General features: G+C 42.2%; 1 protein-coding gene across 4 annotated transcripts; it reads left to right on the forward strand.

Annotated features, from left to right (window-relative positions):
- Nucleotides 1–9,216: 9,216 nt before the first annotated feature.
- On the forward strand, nt 9,217–16,336 carry TMEM254 (transmembrane protein 254). Of its 4 annotated transcripts, none has more exons than XM_027129742.1 (4): nt 9,217–9,455; nt 10,896–10,955; nt 12,238–12,319; nt 14,601–16,336. In XM_027129742.1, the coding sequence occupies exons 1-4, from the start codon at nt 9,366–9,368 to the stop codon at nt 14,684–14,686; spliced, it is 318 nt and encodes a 105-aa protein (XP_026985543.1). In that variant the 5' UTR covers nt 9,217–9,365; the 3' UTR covers nt 14,687–16,336. The 4 variants fall into 4 exon arrangements, with proteins under 4 accessions (XP_026985543.1, XP_026985539.1, XP_026985542.1 ...); XM_027129738.1 differs by lacking the exon at nt 12,238–12,319 and adding an exon at nt 10,605–10,708 and having other exon boundaries at nt 9,266–9,455; XM_027129741.1 differs by lacking the exon at nt 9,217–9,455 and adding an exon at nt 9,472–9,839.
- The last annotated feature ends 1,231 nt before the right edge of the window (nt 16,337–17,567 follow it).

Raw genomic sequence — 17,567 nt, forward strand, 5'->3', positions numbered from 1 at the left:
TGGCCCTATATAGAGATATAGCATTTATACCCATCGATTCTCAGAAGAAGAAAATTCCTAGAGGACCATAAAGCAGATAAAAGTAAGGTTTTTTTAAATAAGCAAGTTAATAGCTGAGATGCAGGTGGAGGGAGAGCCCCTGTTTCTGATTTGATTCCAAAATAGATCATGACTCACCAACCAAAATAAAGAAAAAGCACGAGGAACAGACTTGATGGGCAGATGAAATCCTGGGCGGTCACATTAGTGAGTTATGACTATAGTTGGGTCCTATGCCGTCTGTTTGGAGTCAGAGGCACTGATAGCCCAACCAGTCCATTTGGGCGGTACCAGGTGCTTTGAGGTAGTTGAAGAGAATATTCTGGGGGCTGGAAGTGTTGAAGAAGTTTGGAGACCAAGAGAGCAGAGCAAACCAAAATAAGATGGACCTAACCTGATTTCTCTGGCTTTTTTTCCCCCAATAATTCAAAGTTCAGATCAACTTTTGTTTTTTGGGTTTTATTTTTTCTCTCAGAAGCTTGAATTCACACTCGGTGGCCTCCTCCATGAAGCTGCTTCCAAAAACCATTTTTACCAGACACCTTCACTTCCTCGCTTTACATTTTTTTCTCAATTCCAGTCAATCCTGCCTCCCTTCCCACTCCATTATTCAGAGGTTGCTGGCAAAAGCCAACCAATCAGTGCCTCAGATGCCCAAGCTTATGGTTAATCGTCCCCACTAAGTCATCAAACATTATTGGCCATCGTTTTTTTATTCTTAAACTCTCTTACTTCAGATTCTCTAAATTAACCTTGGCTTCAAGGGATATCCACTGAGACTTTTATACTTTTAAAAAACACCTCATAACAGTAAGAGCCCAACATATACCAGGTCCTGCGTAACAGCTGTGAACGGCACAAATGCAGTCTCTGCTCTCAGAAAACCAACATTCAGGTGGAACTTTTAAAAGTACTTACCTCCCAATAATCACTTGCAAGGAAATTGCAGAACTTTCTAGAATGCCTAAAAAGGAGTTTCATGACCTGGCCACAACTTCCGTTTCAGCCTCACCTCTGAGACTCCGTGGTGTCCTGCAAACTCTTAGCTCCAACCAGGCTAGGCCATTTCCAGGCACTGAGATACCCTCTGCCCTCCTGGCCTATACATCTGCTTCAAGTGCTATGAAGAGCTCCAGGTGACTTTAGAAGAAAATAACCAAAAGCAAATTCATTTTTTTCTGTTTTTATTTTTACAAGGATGTTGCGTTTGCCTCTAGGCAATACTTTTTTTCTTTCTCAGTGTATGTGATCAAAGGGAAATTTTCAGACAATTTCAATTTCTCTCACCCCTTACCCTATTCTGAAATATTGGTTATTCATGATGTGAGTTGATCTCTGTCAAACTGTATGCCATGTGCAGCAATATTGCACAAAAAGGAGTAAAATTATTCACACAGACATGAGGCTGTCTGGGAAGGTTAATCACAAGGCCACAAGCCTAGAGGGGTCAACTGAGAACAGGCCAGGCCAGGGCCCCATGGGAGCCCCCAAACCAGCCCTGGAAGTCCACACCTCGATTTGTGAGAGCCATATCTAATCGTAATAACAAATACAATGTACTATCTGAGAAATTGGTTTTAAAATCCCTTAAAAATTCTAAAAGTCAACAAAACAGGAAATGACATGTTAAAAGATTCACAAAATATTAGTATAAACAGAAAAGTTTATTTGTGACCAAAAATAAACATGCCTGACAGAGCTATCTAATGGCCCTATTGAAGTATTAAAGCCACATTCCATAAATGGTGAATTTGGCAAACGGATGGTCAGCAAATTGGCTCTGAGCACACTGGGTCTTGTTGAGATGATTTTATGTAAATTGCCCTTTGAATGAACTGGATTTTCTCAGACTGAGTTCTAGCCATTTGCTTGCTGCTTCTTCTCCTATAGAAGAACCAATAATAGATGGTTCACTGAACAATCAAAAGAAGAACAATAGCTAACATTTATTTCTTACTTTACGCTACCTCTAAACTAACCACTTCCCAAGCACATAAAAAAATCAGTGTCCTATAGGCCAAAATCCTGAAAAAACAATCTAATCATTATAACCACCACCATCATCATCATCAATCATCACCATTATTTGAATCTGAAGATTTTTTAAGTGAGGACAAACACAACACACCCTGGTTCCCCCAGTGTTTCACCACACCCTACTAGGTTACTTCTACCTCCTTCATTCATTTAATTTAATGTCATGAGGACATTTCTGTTTGCAACCCTTGAATGCATGATCTCATAAGGTCAAAATGGTTGTACTAAAACATTAAATTATGCTGCCCATAGTACATGCCTATTGATTTGCTGTCATCAGAACTACACTGTGCCCAACCTGAAGCCTGGACTGCACTTGTCTTGTTCACAGGTGTATCTCCAGGGCCTACCAAATGTTTATTGAATATTCGAATGAGCGATGCAAACTTTTCTCTATTCACTTTGTATTGTTCCATCAATCTTTCATCTTCTCTGCTTTCCCCGCTTCAAATTTTACCTCCAATGTACACCAGACATTTTTGCTCCACTGATTTAAAAAAAAATCATCACTGACTCACGTTGGCTAAGGGATCAAGTCAAAACGCCTCAGTTGGACACCTAATGCCATTCATGATCAGACCCTACCTGCCCTTCCAGCCTCACCTTCCTTCGTTCAATTTCACATTGTTCCTTCTTGCAACAACAAACTGCTCCTAATTCTCTGTATACACAATACTGTATTCACATTTCCATAGATTTGTTTATATTGCTCTCCTCTGTTCCCCATGATCCTGGGAAAGTGTGAGAGGGTTTCCTATATCAGCACATGCTCATTCTACCCTACAGCCATATCATCAGAGCTTGCCTAGGGGTACTATTATCTCTGTACCTTGTGATACTGCATTATTTGTATATTTGTATTGGGGGGTAGAGTTTAAAATATTTTTTCCCAAATAGATAACCAATCAACAGTTTATTTGTTCCTCCTTAATTTGAAATGTTGCTGAAGGGGAGCAGAATTTGTCACCCCAAAATATGCCACCTTGGCACAAGGATTATTTTCTGCTAAAGGCAATCAAATTTCCAAAGATTCAGGAAAAGTTCTTTTCCTCTCCCTCAACTGCCTAAATTTACACTGGCAAGGCGGACTGTACCAGAAAGAGAGCTATTACCAGAGATATCCTTTTACCAGGAAACTTATTTGTGTAACAGGGCAACCTTGGTTTTCCAAACATCTCCTCTGCCTTCCTGTGAATGGCCTTCCTCACCATTGTATCCCCAAACCCCTGCCCCTTTCCTCATGTCAGGATGTTACATGAGTTTCAATGACCTGACTACCCTTTGAGTTTTCAAATCTGTATGGGGACTTGTATAATTTTGTTTGCTTTTTTATCCTGTTAATCTTGTTACCAATCCCCAACAGGTCAGTGACCCCTCAGTGGTTTCTTTCTTTGCCCAGAGTCACAAAGGCCAATCAAACAAAACCAGTTTCTGAATAGCAGAAGAGAAATTTTATTCATTGATCAGGGAATGGAGAAGAGAGAGCTCATGTTCTCAAAACACCTTCTCTCTGAAGGGAGGGAGGGAATTTTAAGGGGTAGGAGGCAGGCATATCATCAAGGCTCTAGGAAAGGGGCAGAGATTTCCAGAGCCAGCCTGGGGCAGCTGGAGCATGCGCAGTCTTCCATGCTTCTTCGCACAATGCATGAATTGTGCCTAGCAGAGTACAGATCTCCCGCTTGGGGCAGAGATCTTAGCATGGTAATGAAGCAAAGGTAACTTTCCAGACACCTCCAGGTCTCATCTATGCAGGTATGTTCCTGTGGTCAAGTCAGAGCCAGTTCAGGGTGGCTGACCACTACATATCTCTAAGCACAGCTGCAAAACTTCTCTCTCAAATACCAGGTGCTTTTGAAACAAACACAGATAAATCAAGGCAAGGATCCTTTAGCCCTCAGGGGCTGATATGGGAGACAATCTGTTTTAAATCAGTTTAATTATTAGATCAGCCAAAAATCCTAGAAGGGAAGAAGAGAATATTTTTCTGCCTGCACAGTATCTTTATCATAAAATAAATGCTTGGGTATATATCAGATCTGTCTCTGGAGTATCATTTTCCGTTGGTTTATTTGATTCGCATGTCGAATACCAAATGTTTTTAATTATTATAGTTCATCATCGTGTGTCTTCATACCTAGTAGGCCAATCTAATGGGGGAAAAATGTATCTTATTTTTGCCTTATTTTGCGCATCCCAAATTGCCATTAAGGTTGAACACCTTTTCATGTTCCTTGGCTATTCAAGTTTCCTTCTTAAGAATTTCCAATTCATGTCTTTTACTTATTTGTCTATTATATATATTGAAGAATTCCTTCTTCCAGGTCTTTCAACTTTATTTATTGTGCCTTTCAAAAGAATGAAGTTTTATTTTATTTTTTAATAGAAATTTCTTTACTATGTGGTTAACTATTAAAATGTTTAATTATATTTGTACTCTACATTAGAATGTTTTTCATTTTCATTTAGGTGATTTGAACTGTCACTCAAAACGTCATGACTTTTTTCCCCTTTCAGGTGTGATGGGGATAGGATACTACTGTACCCAAAGGGGCTTCTCAGAAGAAGTGAGAGATTCAGTGACGAAATTGGTTCCCCTGACGCTCCGACTATGGCAGATGACTAAGATTCAAATGCTCCCACCCCTGCCAAATTCCATTACGTTTTTAACCTTCGAGATCTTTCTAGCATCTGGCAGGGAATGCTGAACACTACTTCAGAGGTTATCAAGGAACCAGATGTAAGTGACACATAAGAGAGTAAAACAAGTAACTTTTTTGTGTGTGTGGTATGCGGGCCTCTCACTGTTGTGGCCTCTCCCGTTGCGGAGCACAGGCTCCGGACGCGCAGGCTCAGCGGCCATGGCTCACGGGCCCAGCCGCTCCGCGGCATGTGGGATCTTCCCGGACCAGGGCACGAACCCGTGTCCGCTGCATCGGCAGGCGGACTCTCAACCACTGCGCCACCAGGGAAACCCAACAAGTAACTTTTTAATTATAAACTCTAAATAAGGAATGAAGTGTTAAATTGAGAAGCAGTTAACTTTTTTCTTTCCCTCTACAGTGTATAATTTTAATATCTTGCTAAGAAGTCTCTTTCCCCATTCTCTAAGGTTGTAAAATTCTTCTCTCATATTTTCTTTATTGTTTTCAATGTTTAGGTCATTAATCCACCCAAAGGGGAGAGAGAGAGAGATAAAATGTAAAGGGGTGAAAGATTTCTCTGCCAACCTGCAGGGGATGGAGGTCTAGGATACCTGGAGGATAAAGAAATTAGCTACTCCTGTTACGTGGGGAGCGGGTGAGTTAAATACAAGAGAGAAATCCCTTCTGAATCTCCAGCTGACATCTCCAGTTGACTGTGGGTTTCTTATAGATTGACATAAACTACTCACATCTGAGTAAAGATCTTCTGACTCCTTCTTCTGGATTCCTTATGTGTGCATGACAGGTTAATGGTAAGACCCTTTGGTCATGGGCTATACTACTCTTCCCTTTCATAGTAAGAGGAGGCACAGGACACTAAGTAACTTGCTGGGCTCAGAGAAAAGTGGTGGAAGATATGAAACCTAGCTTCCAGTAGTCCTCTGATCCAAGCCATTTTGTGTCTTCAACAACTTTTACTCTAACATGAGTTATTTTCCAATAACTTCCTCACTGAAGATTTAACACCTGAAGAGAAATATTAAACAAAAATAGCTTAAAATTAGGGAATTTCTTGAAAAGTTTTGGTAAGGTAAAGGCTTGATCAGAACTGTACTTGTGGGGATTTCCCTGGTGATGCAGTGGTTAACAATCTGCCTGCCAATGCAGGGGATACAGGTTCGAACCCTGATCTAGGAAGATCCCACATGCCACGGAGCAACAAAGCCCGTGCGCCACAACTACTAAGCCTGTGCTCTAGAGCCCGTGAGCCACAACTACTGAGCCCAAGCGCCACAACTACTGAAGCCTGCTCACCTAGAGCCCATGCTCCAAAACAAGAGAAGCCACCATAATGAGAAATCCGCGCACCACAACGAAGAGTAGCCCCCGCTTGCCGCAACTAGAGAAAGCCCGCATGCAGCAACGAAGACCCAATGCAGCCAAAAATAAATAAATTTATTAAAAAAAAAAAAAAAGAACTGTACTTGTGGAAGATTACCTGTCACTTGTAGGACAAATTTGAAAGAGAGATTATTGAAGTGGTAGAACATACCTCAATTGGGATGACCCAGGGAGGCAGTAAAAATTAAACCGTGGTTTTGTAACCAGCAATGGCTCATGTGCCTGTGGCATAGAAAGCCAAACTCTGGCTGCAGGTGTTTGCAGCAAAGTCAGGATTTATTACAAGTCTCAGAACCACTCCAACTTGGTCTTTGAGTGACGGGTTTTTTAAAGGGGAAGAACAGAAAGGCTGGGATTAATCATCATTCTGTGATATTTCTGTGACATTTCTTAATCATAGTTTGGGGAATCAGGATGTCCCTGGCTTATGATTCTCAGGCAAGTGGTCCATGGCTCTGGGGTCTATTAGCTTATCTTATCCTGGAGAAACAACCTGAGTTTGTACGTTAAGGGTGATATCTACAACAGCAATTTTAGTCACCTGACTCTGGTTGATCAGTGTTCAGTTAGTTAGTTCATTAGATTAATGGCCAGATGGGACAAAGAAAAGAAATAAAGTTTTGGATAGAGCGATTAATCATAAATTCAATTCAGTATCTTGTAATAACCTATAATGGAAAAGAATCTAACAAAGGAATATATATGTATAACTGAATCACTTTGCTGTACACCTGAAACAACATTGTAACTCAACTATATTTCAATAAAAATTTCAAAAATAAAAAATCGTAAATTCAGCAAGGTAACTTGATTTTAGGGGGACTTGGCTTCAGTTTAATTCAGAAAGATGAGATATCATGTTACTTAATCAACAGAACTCTTGACAGATGACTAGATATGAGGGCAGCCAAAGGGAAGAGCCTGGGTGCCTGGAAGAATGAAGATGATATTAATGTAAATAGGGGAGTCTTGGCGAGGACTGACTCTGTGGATAATAGTGAACTTCTTGTTCACCCTTACCGTGTAATAGCCAAAGGAGAGGGTGACCAGCTGGCAACTGGAGAGAGGCTGAGACTGGAGAGATTGTTTTAGAGTCATCCGGAGGTGAAAATTAAAGTTCAAAAAGACTGTAAACACAGAGAAGATAATAGGAAACACCTCTATGTAGGGGACAAGCAGTAAAAGCAAAGCTGAGAAAACAGAGGTATTCAGAGAGGGAGGAGAACCAAGAGGGTGATGTGATGAAGAAAGATTAGAAGTAAGCAAAGCTGTTGAGCCCCGGTAAACCTGATACTGACAGGCACTGTGGTTTATCTGGGAAATGGACTGTGTCACACATTCTGGAAACCATTCTTTAAAACAGCCAAATACAGTCATGAAAAAAATGAAGAAACAACTTTGGCTGTTTCCATGTCAACTGAAAAAGTTCTGGAAATATCCCATAGGTTATATAAAGCATGGTCCTTAAGAGTGTTGGAACACTCAGCTACCACTTGACTTCCAGTATACCTACCCATTTACATGACTTCGGGTACCTCTCTGTGCTATTTCCTGTCTTTCAAATGAAGGACAATAGTCTATAGCATAGAGCTGTTTTGAGAATTAAGTGAGCTAATATTTCTAAAACAATGCCTGGAACATAGTAAGTGCTCAATAAACATCAGCTATTGCTTTCACAATAGCTTTTAAAGCCCTGTCTCTCCTGAAGTCTCATCAGAACACTTTGGCTTGATGTGCCTCCCACCTCGCATTGATGATACAGCACTTAGCACAGGGGCCTGGCAAATACGCCAAAGGCTCAGTAATATTTATAACCAAAACTTATAAAGCACTATGGGCCAGACACTTTTGTGAGTGCTATTGACTGAAAGAAAAATGCACAATGTAAGAGCTACGAGTTGAGTTTATGCAGTGCCTTACTGGGGACTACAGACCAAGAGACAGCCTCTCAGATAGCTCTGAGGAGGTAGGGGGAGAGGCCAGCATATATATGATTTGGGGTAATGAGCACATGCAATCAAGCACACATCTCAGTAGAAAGTTACTGCTAGTCAAGAGGAACAGATATCTCAGTTAATGATTGTAGTGCTTCTCTAAGTATGGGAAAATGCAAGAATCTGAGTTCATAAAAATTTTTTCCTGAAATATATCTAACCATCTAAGGGCCTGTTCTGCCTGTTCTCCCAAAGCACTGAGCACGTCATGCTATTCTTCATCCTGAATTCCTTTCAGGGTGTCCTGTAGGTCAGCAACTGCAGTGGCTAATGACTTGCTCCTTGTACAACTGGATGGTGGGCAACATTCTTTGCTTTACAGCGGTTTTATTACAAGTACTAACTCATGTAATCCACCCAAAACCTCTGAGGTAGGAACCAGTGTATCCCCACTTTACAGATGGAGAAATTAAGACACAGATGGGTAACGTAACTAGTGTTAGCTTACACAAAATGTTACTGGCAGAGCCAGGAGGTAAAAGTAAACCCAGGTATCTGTTCCACAGCCCCTTCTTGTAAGTGCTGTGCCACATCGGTCCATGCATCTTTACTAATGAAGAGAAAGAGCATTATTTCTATTGACCTGAAACAAACAGACTGCCAAATACTTCTCCAGGAAAAATGGGTTTATTCTGCGATAAGCAAAGAATTACACTTTAGGGTCTGCAACCACAGCGAGCCACAGCACAAGTCGTGTGTCCCCCCCAGGGACATTGTTGTTCTTCTTACAACACTTGTAAGAAGAAAAGGAAGTTGGGAAGGCTATAAAAAACAAAGAGTCCATGGGTTTTCTTTGGCTGAGTCGTTGCCAGGAAAGAAGACAGGTCTTCTCCCTATCAGCCTCTGCTAACGTCACAGAGCGTGAGAGTTCCCCCTTCCAGTAGCCCAAGTCTATTTAATTGCACTTTCTATTTATTAATTTTTTTTACATTTCCCACAGAGCACAGCAGAGCTGAAGTTCAAAAATTAGATCCATAGTCATTAAGAGCATAAAGCACCATCTATTCCAACAGCATTATCTTAAGCCCCAGAAAGTGACACTCAGAGAGGGGTCTCCCCTGCAAGGTGATAGCCAAGCCCACCAGGCCAGAGCCGATGGAGACTCGTTTTCAGTTTCAGGCCCACTGACTCTTCTCCCTCTGGGGAGGTAGGTGAGAGGAGGGAGGAGTGTTTGCCACGGCCCCGCCCCCATCCTTGCCTCACTCCAGAGCAGAGGTGGCCTGCTCGGCATTCCCTGGGACGTGCTGCAGCGATGGGGAAGGCAGGAGGAGATGAGACGTACTTCCAGAGGAGCAGTCTGTTCTGGGTCACTGTCATCACCCTCTCCTTTGGCTATTACACGGTAAGGGCAGCGGGCCCCGGGCAAGGCCATGCGAGGGGACAGAGTGCTGCCTTGAGCCACAAGATCCGCACCTACGACACGGAGAGGTCGCGCAGGCGCAATCGCCGCTCTCGAGCGCTCTAAGCCAGGGCACTAGACCCGGGAAGAAGACGCAGGCGCACCCGTCTGCCCGCGCCTTCCGCCTGTGTTGAGATCTTGAGAAACCGGTTGCCCACGCTTTCCCTATATGAAGGCAGGGAATACTCCCCACCCCATGACTCGGTGTCTAGATCTTTCAAGATGGTGGTGGCGAAGTCGAATGCCGGTGGGGCTGCTACCTCCTATTTCCGTACAGCCAAACCGCTGCCCTCGCTGGTCACGGCCCTGGGGCTGGGATATTTCGGGGTAAGGTGTAGGGCGGGGTGCATCTGTTTTGGCCCGCCAGGCTCCCGTAGGGCGAGGGCCGCTGTTGGGGGGCGGGGTCTTGCGCTTGCGCGCCTGGCGCTTGCCGAGGTTATTGGCGTAAGCGGAAGGTCGGTGGGCTTGCAAGCTTTCTGCTTGAAAATGTACCTGTGTTTGCGTCCCCACGGTTACTAGGGCTTAACCAGGTTTGAATAGAACTCAAGAAGAAGGAGGTCAAGTTGACGGACAGTTCTAGGCCTGCCAAGTCAGGATAGGGCTTCCAAAGCAGAATGTTTGAGGCAGTTGGAATTGCTTGGAAAATGGGGGTAAACCTCAAGGATGGGTAGAATTTAATGGGTAAGAAGAGTTAGAGAGGATATACATGTTATGACATAGATGTGGAATCATGAAGACAGAGAATCTCTACTGAGAGGAGCAGCGACTTTTGTTTGGCCGACAGAATTCATTTAAAGGATACAGGAAAGATACCCAGAAAAGTAGGTTGAGGACTAAATTGTGTAAGTCATTAATAACAGAAGTCAGCCAACCTGGGCACTAAATCTGATAACCACAGAGTTTCCTCAGCCTAAATCTCCCACTAGAATCGCTTTCAGAAAATAGAAGTAAAGAATGGAAGCCCAGATGACTTAGCTTAGAGTTTCTTTGGTCTGTTCCTTGTTCTTATAGAATCGGGAGTATTTAATAGCCTCGGTTAAAAATAGATTTAAGTGACCTAACAGGCATTCTGTGCTTCTGGTTCTCTTTCAGTGGGTGATCTTCTGGCCTGAGGCTATTCCGTATCAGAGCCTCGGGCCGCTGGGCCCCTTCACTCAGTACTTGCTGGAGCATCATCACACCCTCCTGCACAGCTGGTAAGGAGAGCTGCAGAAATGGGGTGTGGACCCTGCAGCTCCAGTGTCCCCGTAGACCTGGAAGGCCCCTGGTTGCCTTCTAAGAGTGGTGCTTGTTCACGTGAAAGCACCTTTCTCTTGGGGGCTTCTGTGTTAGATTTCATCAGCAGAGAACCATCACCTTAAACTAGGCTGACTTTTGTTTCAGGTATTGGCTTGCGTGGCTGATTCACGTGGGAGAGTCCTTGTATGCCATTGTATTGTGCAAGTAAGTGTTTTTTAATAGGTCTTTGTCGCTTTTCTCTTGGTATCTAATATAAGTTGAGAGTAGCCACATTTAAATAATTCATGCGCTTGTAGGCCGAGAACACTCTCAGGTAGAGTTGAATCCCCACACCGAATACTGAGCCTGTCTCAGTACCCGGAGGGAGTACTCAGTAAATAGTTAATGAATGGATTCATTTGTGTTAATGAGTCAATTATTTAGTCATTTAATTTAGATGATTTTTCTTCTTTTTTTCAAAAGTCTCTGTATAGCCCCAACTAGAAGAAAAGATTAGGAGGCTGCCTTCTAGTTTGAAAAAGAGCTGTATTGACCTAGCCCAGTGATTCTCAGCCTAGTTTCACCACTGAATCACCTGAGGAGCTTTCTCAACATTCACTTCTTTGGTTTCCAGGCCCAGAGATCCTAATGTAGTAGCCTTGCTTCAGAGGTAGGAACATGTTATTTTTTCAAGGTCTGTAGGTGATTCTGGGATGCACTGCAGGCTAAAAGTCCTGCGACTAGACCCTACTCTACAGTTGCCAGTGCAGGATAATACAATGTGAGAGAACTGAAAAAGCTTTTCTTTACATTTAGACTTTATGTAAGCACACAGAAAGTATGGTGTAATGAAAGAGATGGTTATAGTAATGCCAGATTACTTTGCAATTGATTATTTTTCTTCTGGTCAAGATTAATTACCACCTCTGTTTTTGTGGTATTACTTCTAAAAGTGGAAAATAAGATACTTTATTGTTTTAATAATAAAAGTAATGAATACTTCTTGGGTACACACTATGCCAGACAAGTGCTAACTGATTTAAATAGATTATGTTCCTCCACCTTCTGGTTTATTAAACAAGCTGGACTTTGTAGGAGAGGAGGAGAAAGCAGCTTTATTTTTTCACCCGTCTCCACTCCCCCAAGGATTACTGTCTGTCTCCCACCCTAGCCCTGGACGAAATCTGAAGCAGGTCCATAGATTTTCCAGTCACTATCTCATATTATCTGGTCAAGTCCAGTCTATTCATTAAAACGATGAACTTTTATCTAATTCAGAACATCTGTTCTCCTCCAGCTGGGGCTCAGCAGCCTGCTGGGGGGAAGAGGGGGTAGTTGATGTCTTCCCTCTCATTCCAGCTTTGTTCCCTGTTCACTAGCGACAGCTGCCTGTGGCCCCTTGGGGTGCTGGGAGCAGTTAGCGGAAGCAGAGCACAGTCTGCCTCGTGATCAGGCAGCTGGGTGCTGTGGTGGTTGCATATCCATTGTTGACTCTTTCTCTCCAAAGGAGCCTTGGTGGAGTTTTGAGAAACCGCCCATCACTAGGGATCTCCCTTCTTCAGTTCCCTTGACGGTTCCTTCAGACCTCAGTCAGTATGTCACTTGCAGTTTTCCCTTAGGATCTGTAATGGGGGTCGTGGTGGGGGGCAGTTTCCCTTTTATTGAGATCTCTTCTACCCTTTAGTTAGGCCTCTGGGGCGGGGTTGCTTTTAAGCTCACCCATGCCAGTGCCCTTCCACAAGACCTGTAAGGCTCACGATGACAGCTTCCTTATCTGCCCAGCAGGATAAACCTGCAAGTGTGTGCAGTTCCCTGGGCAGCCAAGTACCAGTAGTTAAACGTCTGAGTTAGATATTAAGCCTCCCTCAAATTACTGGGGACTCTTGCCAGGCTGAGTGGTTCCATTAAAGCTGTTCTTTGGGCTGACTTGGGATAGGAAGTGCCGCAGCACTAATACCTCTTTGTAACGGCCTCTTTAGGCTGTCAGTGAGAGCTTAGCTCGGAGGCGTGTGGTCCAGCCCTCCACATTATAGTGTTGGAGTACTTTACACCTATTTTGTTATCGTCATTTGGAGCCTCTAATGAAAACGAAAAGACTCAAATTGAACATCCTGCTCTCAAGTTCTTTGATAGGCAGTGGGAGAAGAGGCATAGAGAGGTTAGGGCACTATTCTCACATTCCTGAAATCATTTCTTTATGGCCTAACGTGTTGCAGTGTATCATTGATGACTGTAAACCAGAATGAATATTCCTTTTGACTTATGAACGAATACATTTAAGTGAAAGAATCATGAAGACATGTAGAACAATTGGAAGCCCTACCCCACATCCCACTATCCAGCAATAAAAAGAAATTGATGAATTCCATTTAATCAGACATAAGACTTGACTGAACATTCGACTTTATAGCCACCATATCTATATACATATAGATATAAACTCTTGTATAACTTTTTTCTATTGTCATATATGCCTGTTTTCCTGTGTCTAGACCTATAAATTTACCTCATTTCATTAGTACATAGTATTCTATTATATAGATGTGCCTTAATGTATTTAACAAATCCTCCTCCTGACAGACTTTTAAGCCTCTAGTTTTGGGGTTTTTTTTTTTTGACTATTATAAATAATGCTGCGTAAACGTGAATTTCTTGTACATCCTGGCTCACTTTCATACATATTTCATTTTTCTATTGTTTGGTGGTAGAATGTATGAAGATAGTTGATTCTACTGACCTCACACCCAGTGACCTTGATACATTCATTTTTTAGTTCTAATACTTCATCTGTTCATCTAATAGTTCATCATTAATAATTTAAAAGATTCATTTTTTCTAGGTACACAATTGTCTCTAGAAATAAAGACAGTTTTATTTCTTCCTTTCAATTCCGTATACCTTTTATTTATGTTTTTTCCCTCGTTGCTGGCTAGTACGTCCAGTCCAGTGTCAACCAGAAGTGGTGACAGTAGGCATCTTGACCTTGTTCCTAATCAAAGGGAAAGCTTTCAGCATTCTGCCTCGTGTTTTCTCTAGAGTTGTATAGACCTTCTCTGTCAGAATAAAGAAGTTCCCTTCTCCTTCTAAGTTTTCTGAGAACTTGTATTGAGAATGGATGTTGAAATTTATCAAATGCTTTTTCTGCGTTTATTAAGATGATCGTGTAATTTTTCTCCTTTAATCTGTTAGTGTAGAAAATTATATATTTTTACATATATTTTTTAAAATTTTGTTTTAAATTAAAAGGCATCCACATGAGACTTATTTATATACAGGTGAGACTGTAGCAAACCATTCCCTTCATCTGGGCCATTTTCTTTTGAGCTTGGTGTTCAGCAGTTTCGTTTGAATGGCTGTATAAACAGGTATTTATTATTACCATGTGCCAGGCCCTTTACTAATCACTTTGGATAACTTATCTCAAAAATCATCTCAAAACTTGGTGAGATAAATACTCTTATTCCTATTTTTCAGACGAGAAAACTGATTCTGAGAGAGAGTGATTTGCCCAAGGTCAAGCTGGTAGTTGGCCAAGCTAGATTTACATCTGGTCCAAAACACTTGCTTTGAAGCCATCCCAGTGCTTTCTAACCCTATATGCTCATCAAAAATCACGTGAGAAACAGTTTCATAATACCATGTCCTAGGCAGTAGCCAGATTGCTTCCCAGAGAAGAGTGTACCATTCTAAATGCACAGGAAAAACGAAAATCAATGAACTGAGCATTCAAGTTAGTAAGCTGGAGGAGAGCGCAACATAAGCCCCATGAAAATAGATACAAGGAATACGTTTTTAAAAAACCAGAAGACAATGACTTCTGTGAAACCATAACATTAAAATTCTGGTGGATAAATTTTTCTCTTTTTTTAGGTCTAAAGGCATCACGAATAGTTGGACTCAACTCCTCTGGTTCCTGCAGACGTTCCTTTTTGGGATGGCATCTCTCTATTACTTGATTGATTACAGACCGAGACGCCATAAACAAACTTAAAAAAGATATCCAAAAAAAACTGAATCACTGTTTTGTACACTTGAAACTAATATAATATTGTAAACCAACTATACTTCAATTTTAATAAAGAGAGAAAATATAGCATATAAAGTTCCTAGGAGATAAAAAAGATGTTCAAAAGCTTTCTCCACACTGACATTCAGCCTCACCTTTTTTGGGGGCTGCTGTGCTTACTTGATCTTTCTAGAAAGTTACGACCCTCTAGTTATTCACTGTTTTCTTCATCTGCTCTGGTTAAACTTGAGTAGGTAGTAGGAAAAGATTTTAGCTTCCCAGTTCTGCAGACTATCCTATTTGGCAGAGGGCTTCCAGCTACCTTCTTGCGGTCCTTGGCTGTGTTGGCATTCTCCCTGTCTCCTGGTTTAAGCCACATACTAAGTTTGCTTGTTGGGATATCTTTGCCCCTACCTTCTGATTAAAACACCTTACCCTTACCACCACCATCTTATCAGCTCTCCTTTCCCCCAATTTTTTTCCCACCCACCTGGACCAAAATAGAGTGACACTTCCATAACACATGAGTTCCACCCACATTTGTTAGACACCTGTGAGGCGGGATCTTCTCCTTTCAGGCTTCCATTTCAGATTATGGAGAAAGATGAGGAAGACAAGCAAGTGCCTGGAATGGGGCGGGCCAAGAGGTGACACAGGCAGAGAGGACATCCTGGGAACCAAGAAGGAACGACTGGGGAATGCTTTCTCTGCTGCTGCCAGCCAGAAGTGATGCTTCCCTCCACTCGGACCCTCCAACATAGTGCTCTGTACGTGCAGGATCTGATGTCCACCTTCAAGTCAGGACCACATCTTAAGACAGCTTCGTTTTTTCCTCTAGCACCTGTCCCATTGCCTCACACACAGGTGTTCTCTCAGTGTTTACCGAACAAAGGAGGGAAACTCTGATTTCACTTTGCACTTGTTCAGCATCATTCCAATTTTTATCTGAAAACTGCAGAACACGTTCAGTGTACCCTTGCATCAGAGAAAAGCGCAGGACTGCCCTTGACTGGTACCGCCATGTTTCTGTGGGTCCCCTGGTGGGAAACCCGTACCTTTTTCACATTTTCCTATTCTTGGTCACTTTTTCCAGACACTGTAGATGTCTGCCTCCAGTTCTGACTCACTCAGCCATTCCTGTTCTAGAGAGTCTACACTATGGGTTCTCCAACTAGTTACTACCTCTCTCATTCACCTGGTTATAACTTAACTACTGACTGGTTGGGGCAGGAGGGTTACTGACTCACCTCAAGGAGCCTTTAGGGCTCCTTTCCTGGAGGACCGCCTGCTTGTTCACTAGGGACTAGACCTTATTTTCCTTCCATGACACAGTAGGTCATGTTATTTGTTTTAAGCAAACACTTAAGAGAAACAGCCCCCCTTCCCCCAGAAAAGAGGCCTCAAGTAAAAGCACAACCATGAAAGATGATGGACTATGAACTGGTTTTGGTGGAAATCAACTTCCGCACATAAATCCCAGTCTTTCCCTCTTGTTTCTCTTGTGATTAAGGGGTTGTTATTAATGGTGCCAAGGATAATATGGCAGATTACTGAATGAAATGTAGTAACTTGAATAAAATGTTGGGAATGGTGTCTCCAATCAAATGCTTTTTTTGGTCAGTTTTGATAGTATTGTCACACATTGGATTCTACTCTTTCTCAAAAAGACTCTATTCTGGAACTTTGTAGCAGGGATTTTTTTTTCACTGATAAAGAAATGCAGAATGCCCTAGTTGTAGGACATATGGTCTTCCTTACGTTTCTAGAGCTGTCTATAGTCCACTTAACTCCTCCACGTACACCAGGTTGTGGGTGGACATAAGCATCTCCTTTCATTGCAGGATTGGTCCCCTGTTTCCACTACATCTCATTCAGTGTTTGATGTAGTCTGCAGCAAGTGAAAGGAGTACTCTGATTTTTTTTAAATGCCGAAAGTATAAAATGCTGTTATCTCATTTGGGGTATTATCATGGCCTAGAGCAAAAAAAGATCTTAGCAAACAGTGCAGGTCATTCATTTTATAGGCCCATAAGCTGCATCCCATGGAGGTGAGGTAACACACAGAGGCCAGACTAACTGGATCTCATGTTCTGCCTCTTCCTCCCCCGCAGTCCAGGAGCCTAGAAGTAAGTCTAAAGCAAAAACCAAAAAGAGACAGCTTTGTGTTGCAGTCACAGTGGTGATACAGGGGAAACATCTGTGTTGAGTTTGGATGAGAAAAGGCCAGAGGCATCTTGTTGGAAACAACCATGGAGGGCAAACAGACTAAAACCCCAAATATATCAAGGGCAAGTATAGTTTGGAAGGACAAAAAAGCAAGCCCCAATGGCGGGAACAAAAACAGAAAACTATGACCTCACAACCTAAAAACAGGCCAGATTTATAAACTAACACTATTTCCTACATTCAACATGTTTATGAGTCCATTGCAATCCAACTCCAAACGTTTTATAAGCCATGGTTTTAAAACAAGTCTAGAGTTTAAGAGGCTATACTCTAGATGTGTAAAGAGGTTCTTTAGCAAAACAACTTGCCATCTGGGAGCCTGTATGTATTTACATGGAGGGCCTGAAAACGCCAAAGAAACGTTGGAGAACCTGCCTTTAAGGTTAGAGCATGGAATGCAATCACATTGTTATTGTTGCTCAGGGCCCTTGCTGGAACCTTGTTAACTAAATCTCTTAGTTGAGCAGCCTGGGTTGTAAATATCATTTTTCCTTTCCTTCTTATCAGCACAGACAAAAAAGAATCTAGGGCGCCTGAGTAATATGTTTGTAAGTCTATGAGACCCTTCTCTCTGCAAGGCTCCTTGTCCACATCGAATTGAAAAT

The sequence above is a fragment of the Aethalodelphis obliquidens genome, unplaced genomic scaffold (genome assembly GCF_003676395.1).
Source record: "Aethalodelphis obliquidens isolate GAN/ISIS:26980383/991018 unplaced genomic scaffold, ASM367639v1 scaffold37, whole genome shotgun sequence".
Lineage (NCBI taxonomy): Eukaryota > Metazoa > Chordata > Mammalia > Artiodactyla > Delphinidae > Aethalodelphis > Aethalodelphis obliquidens.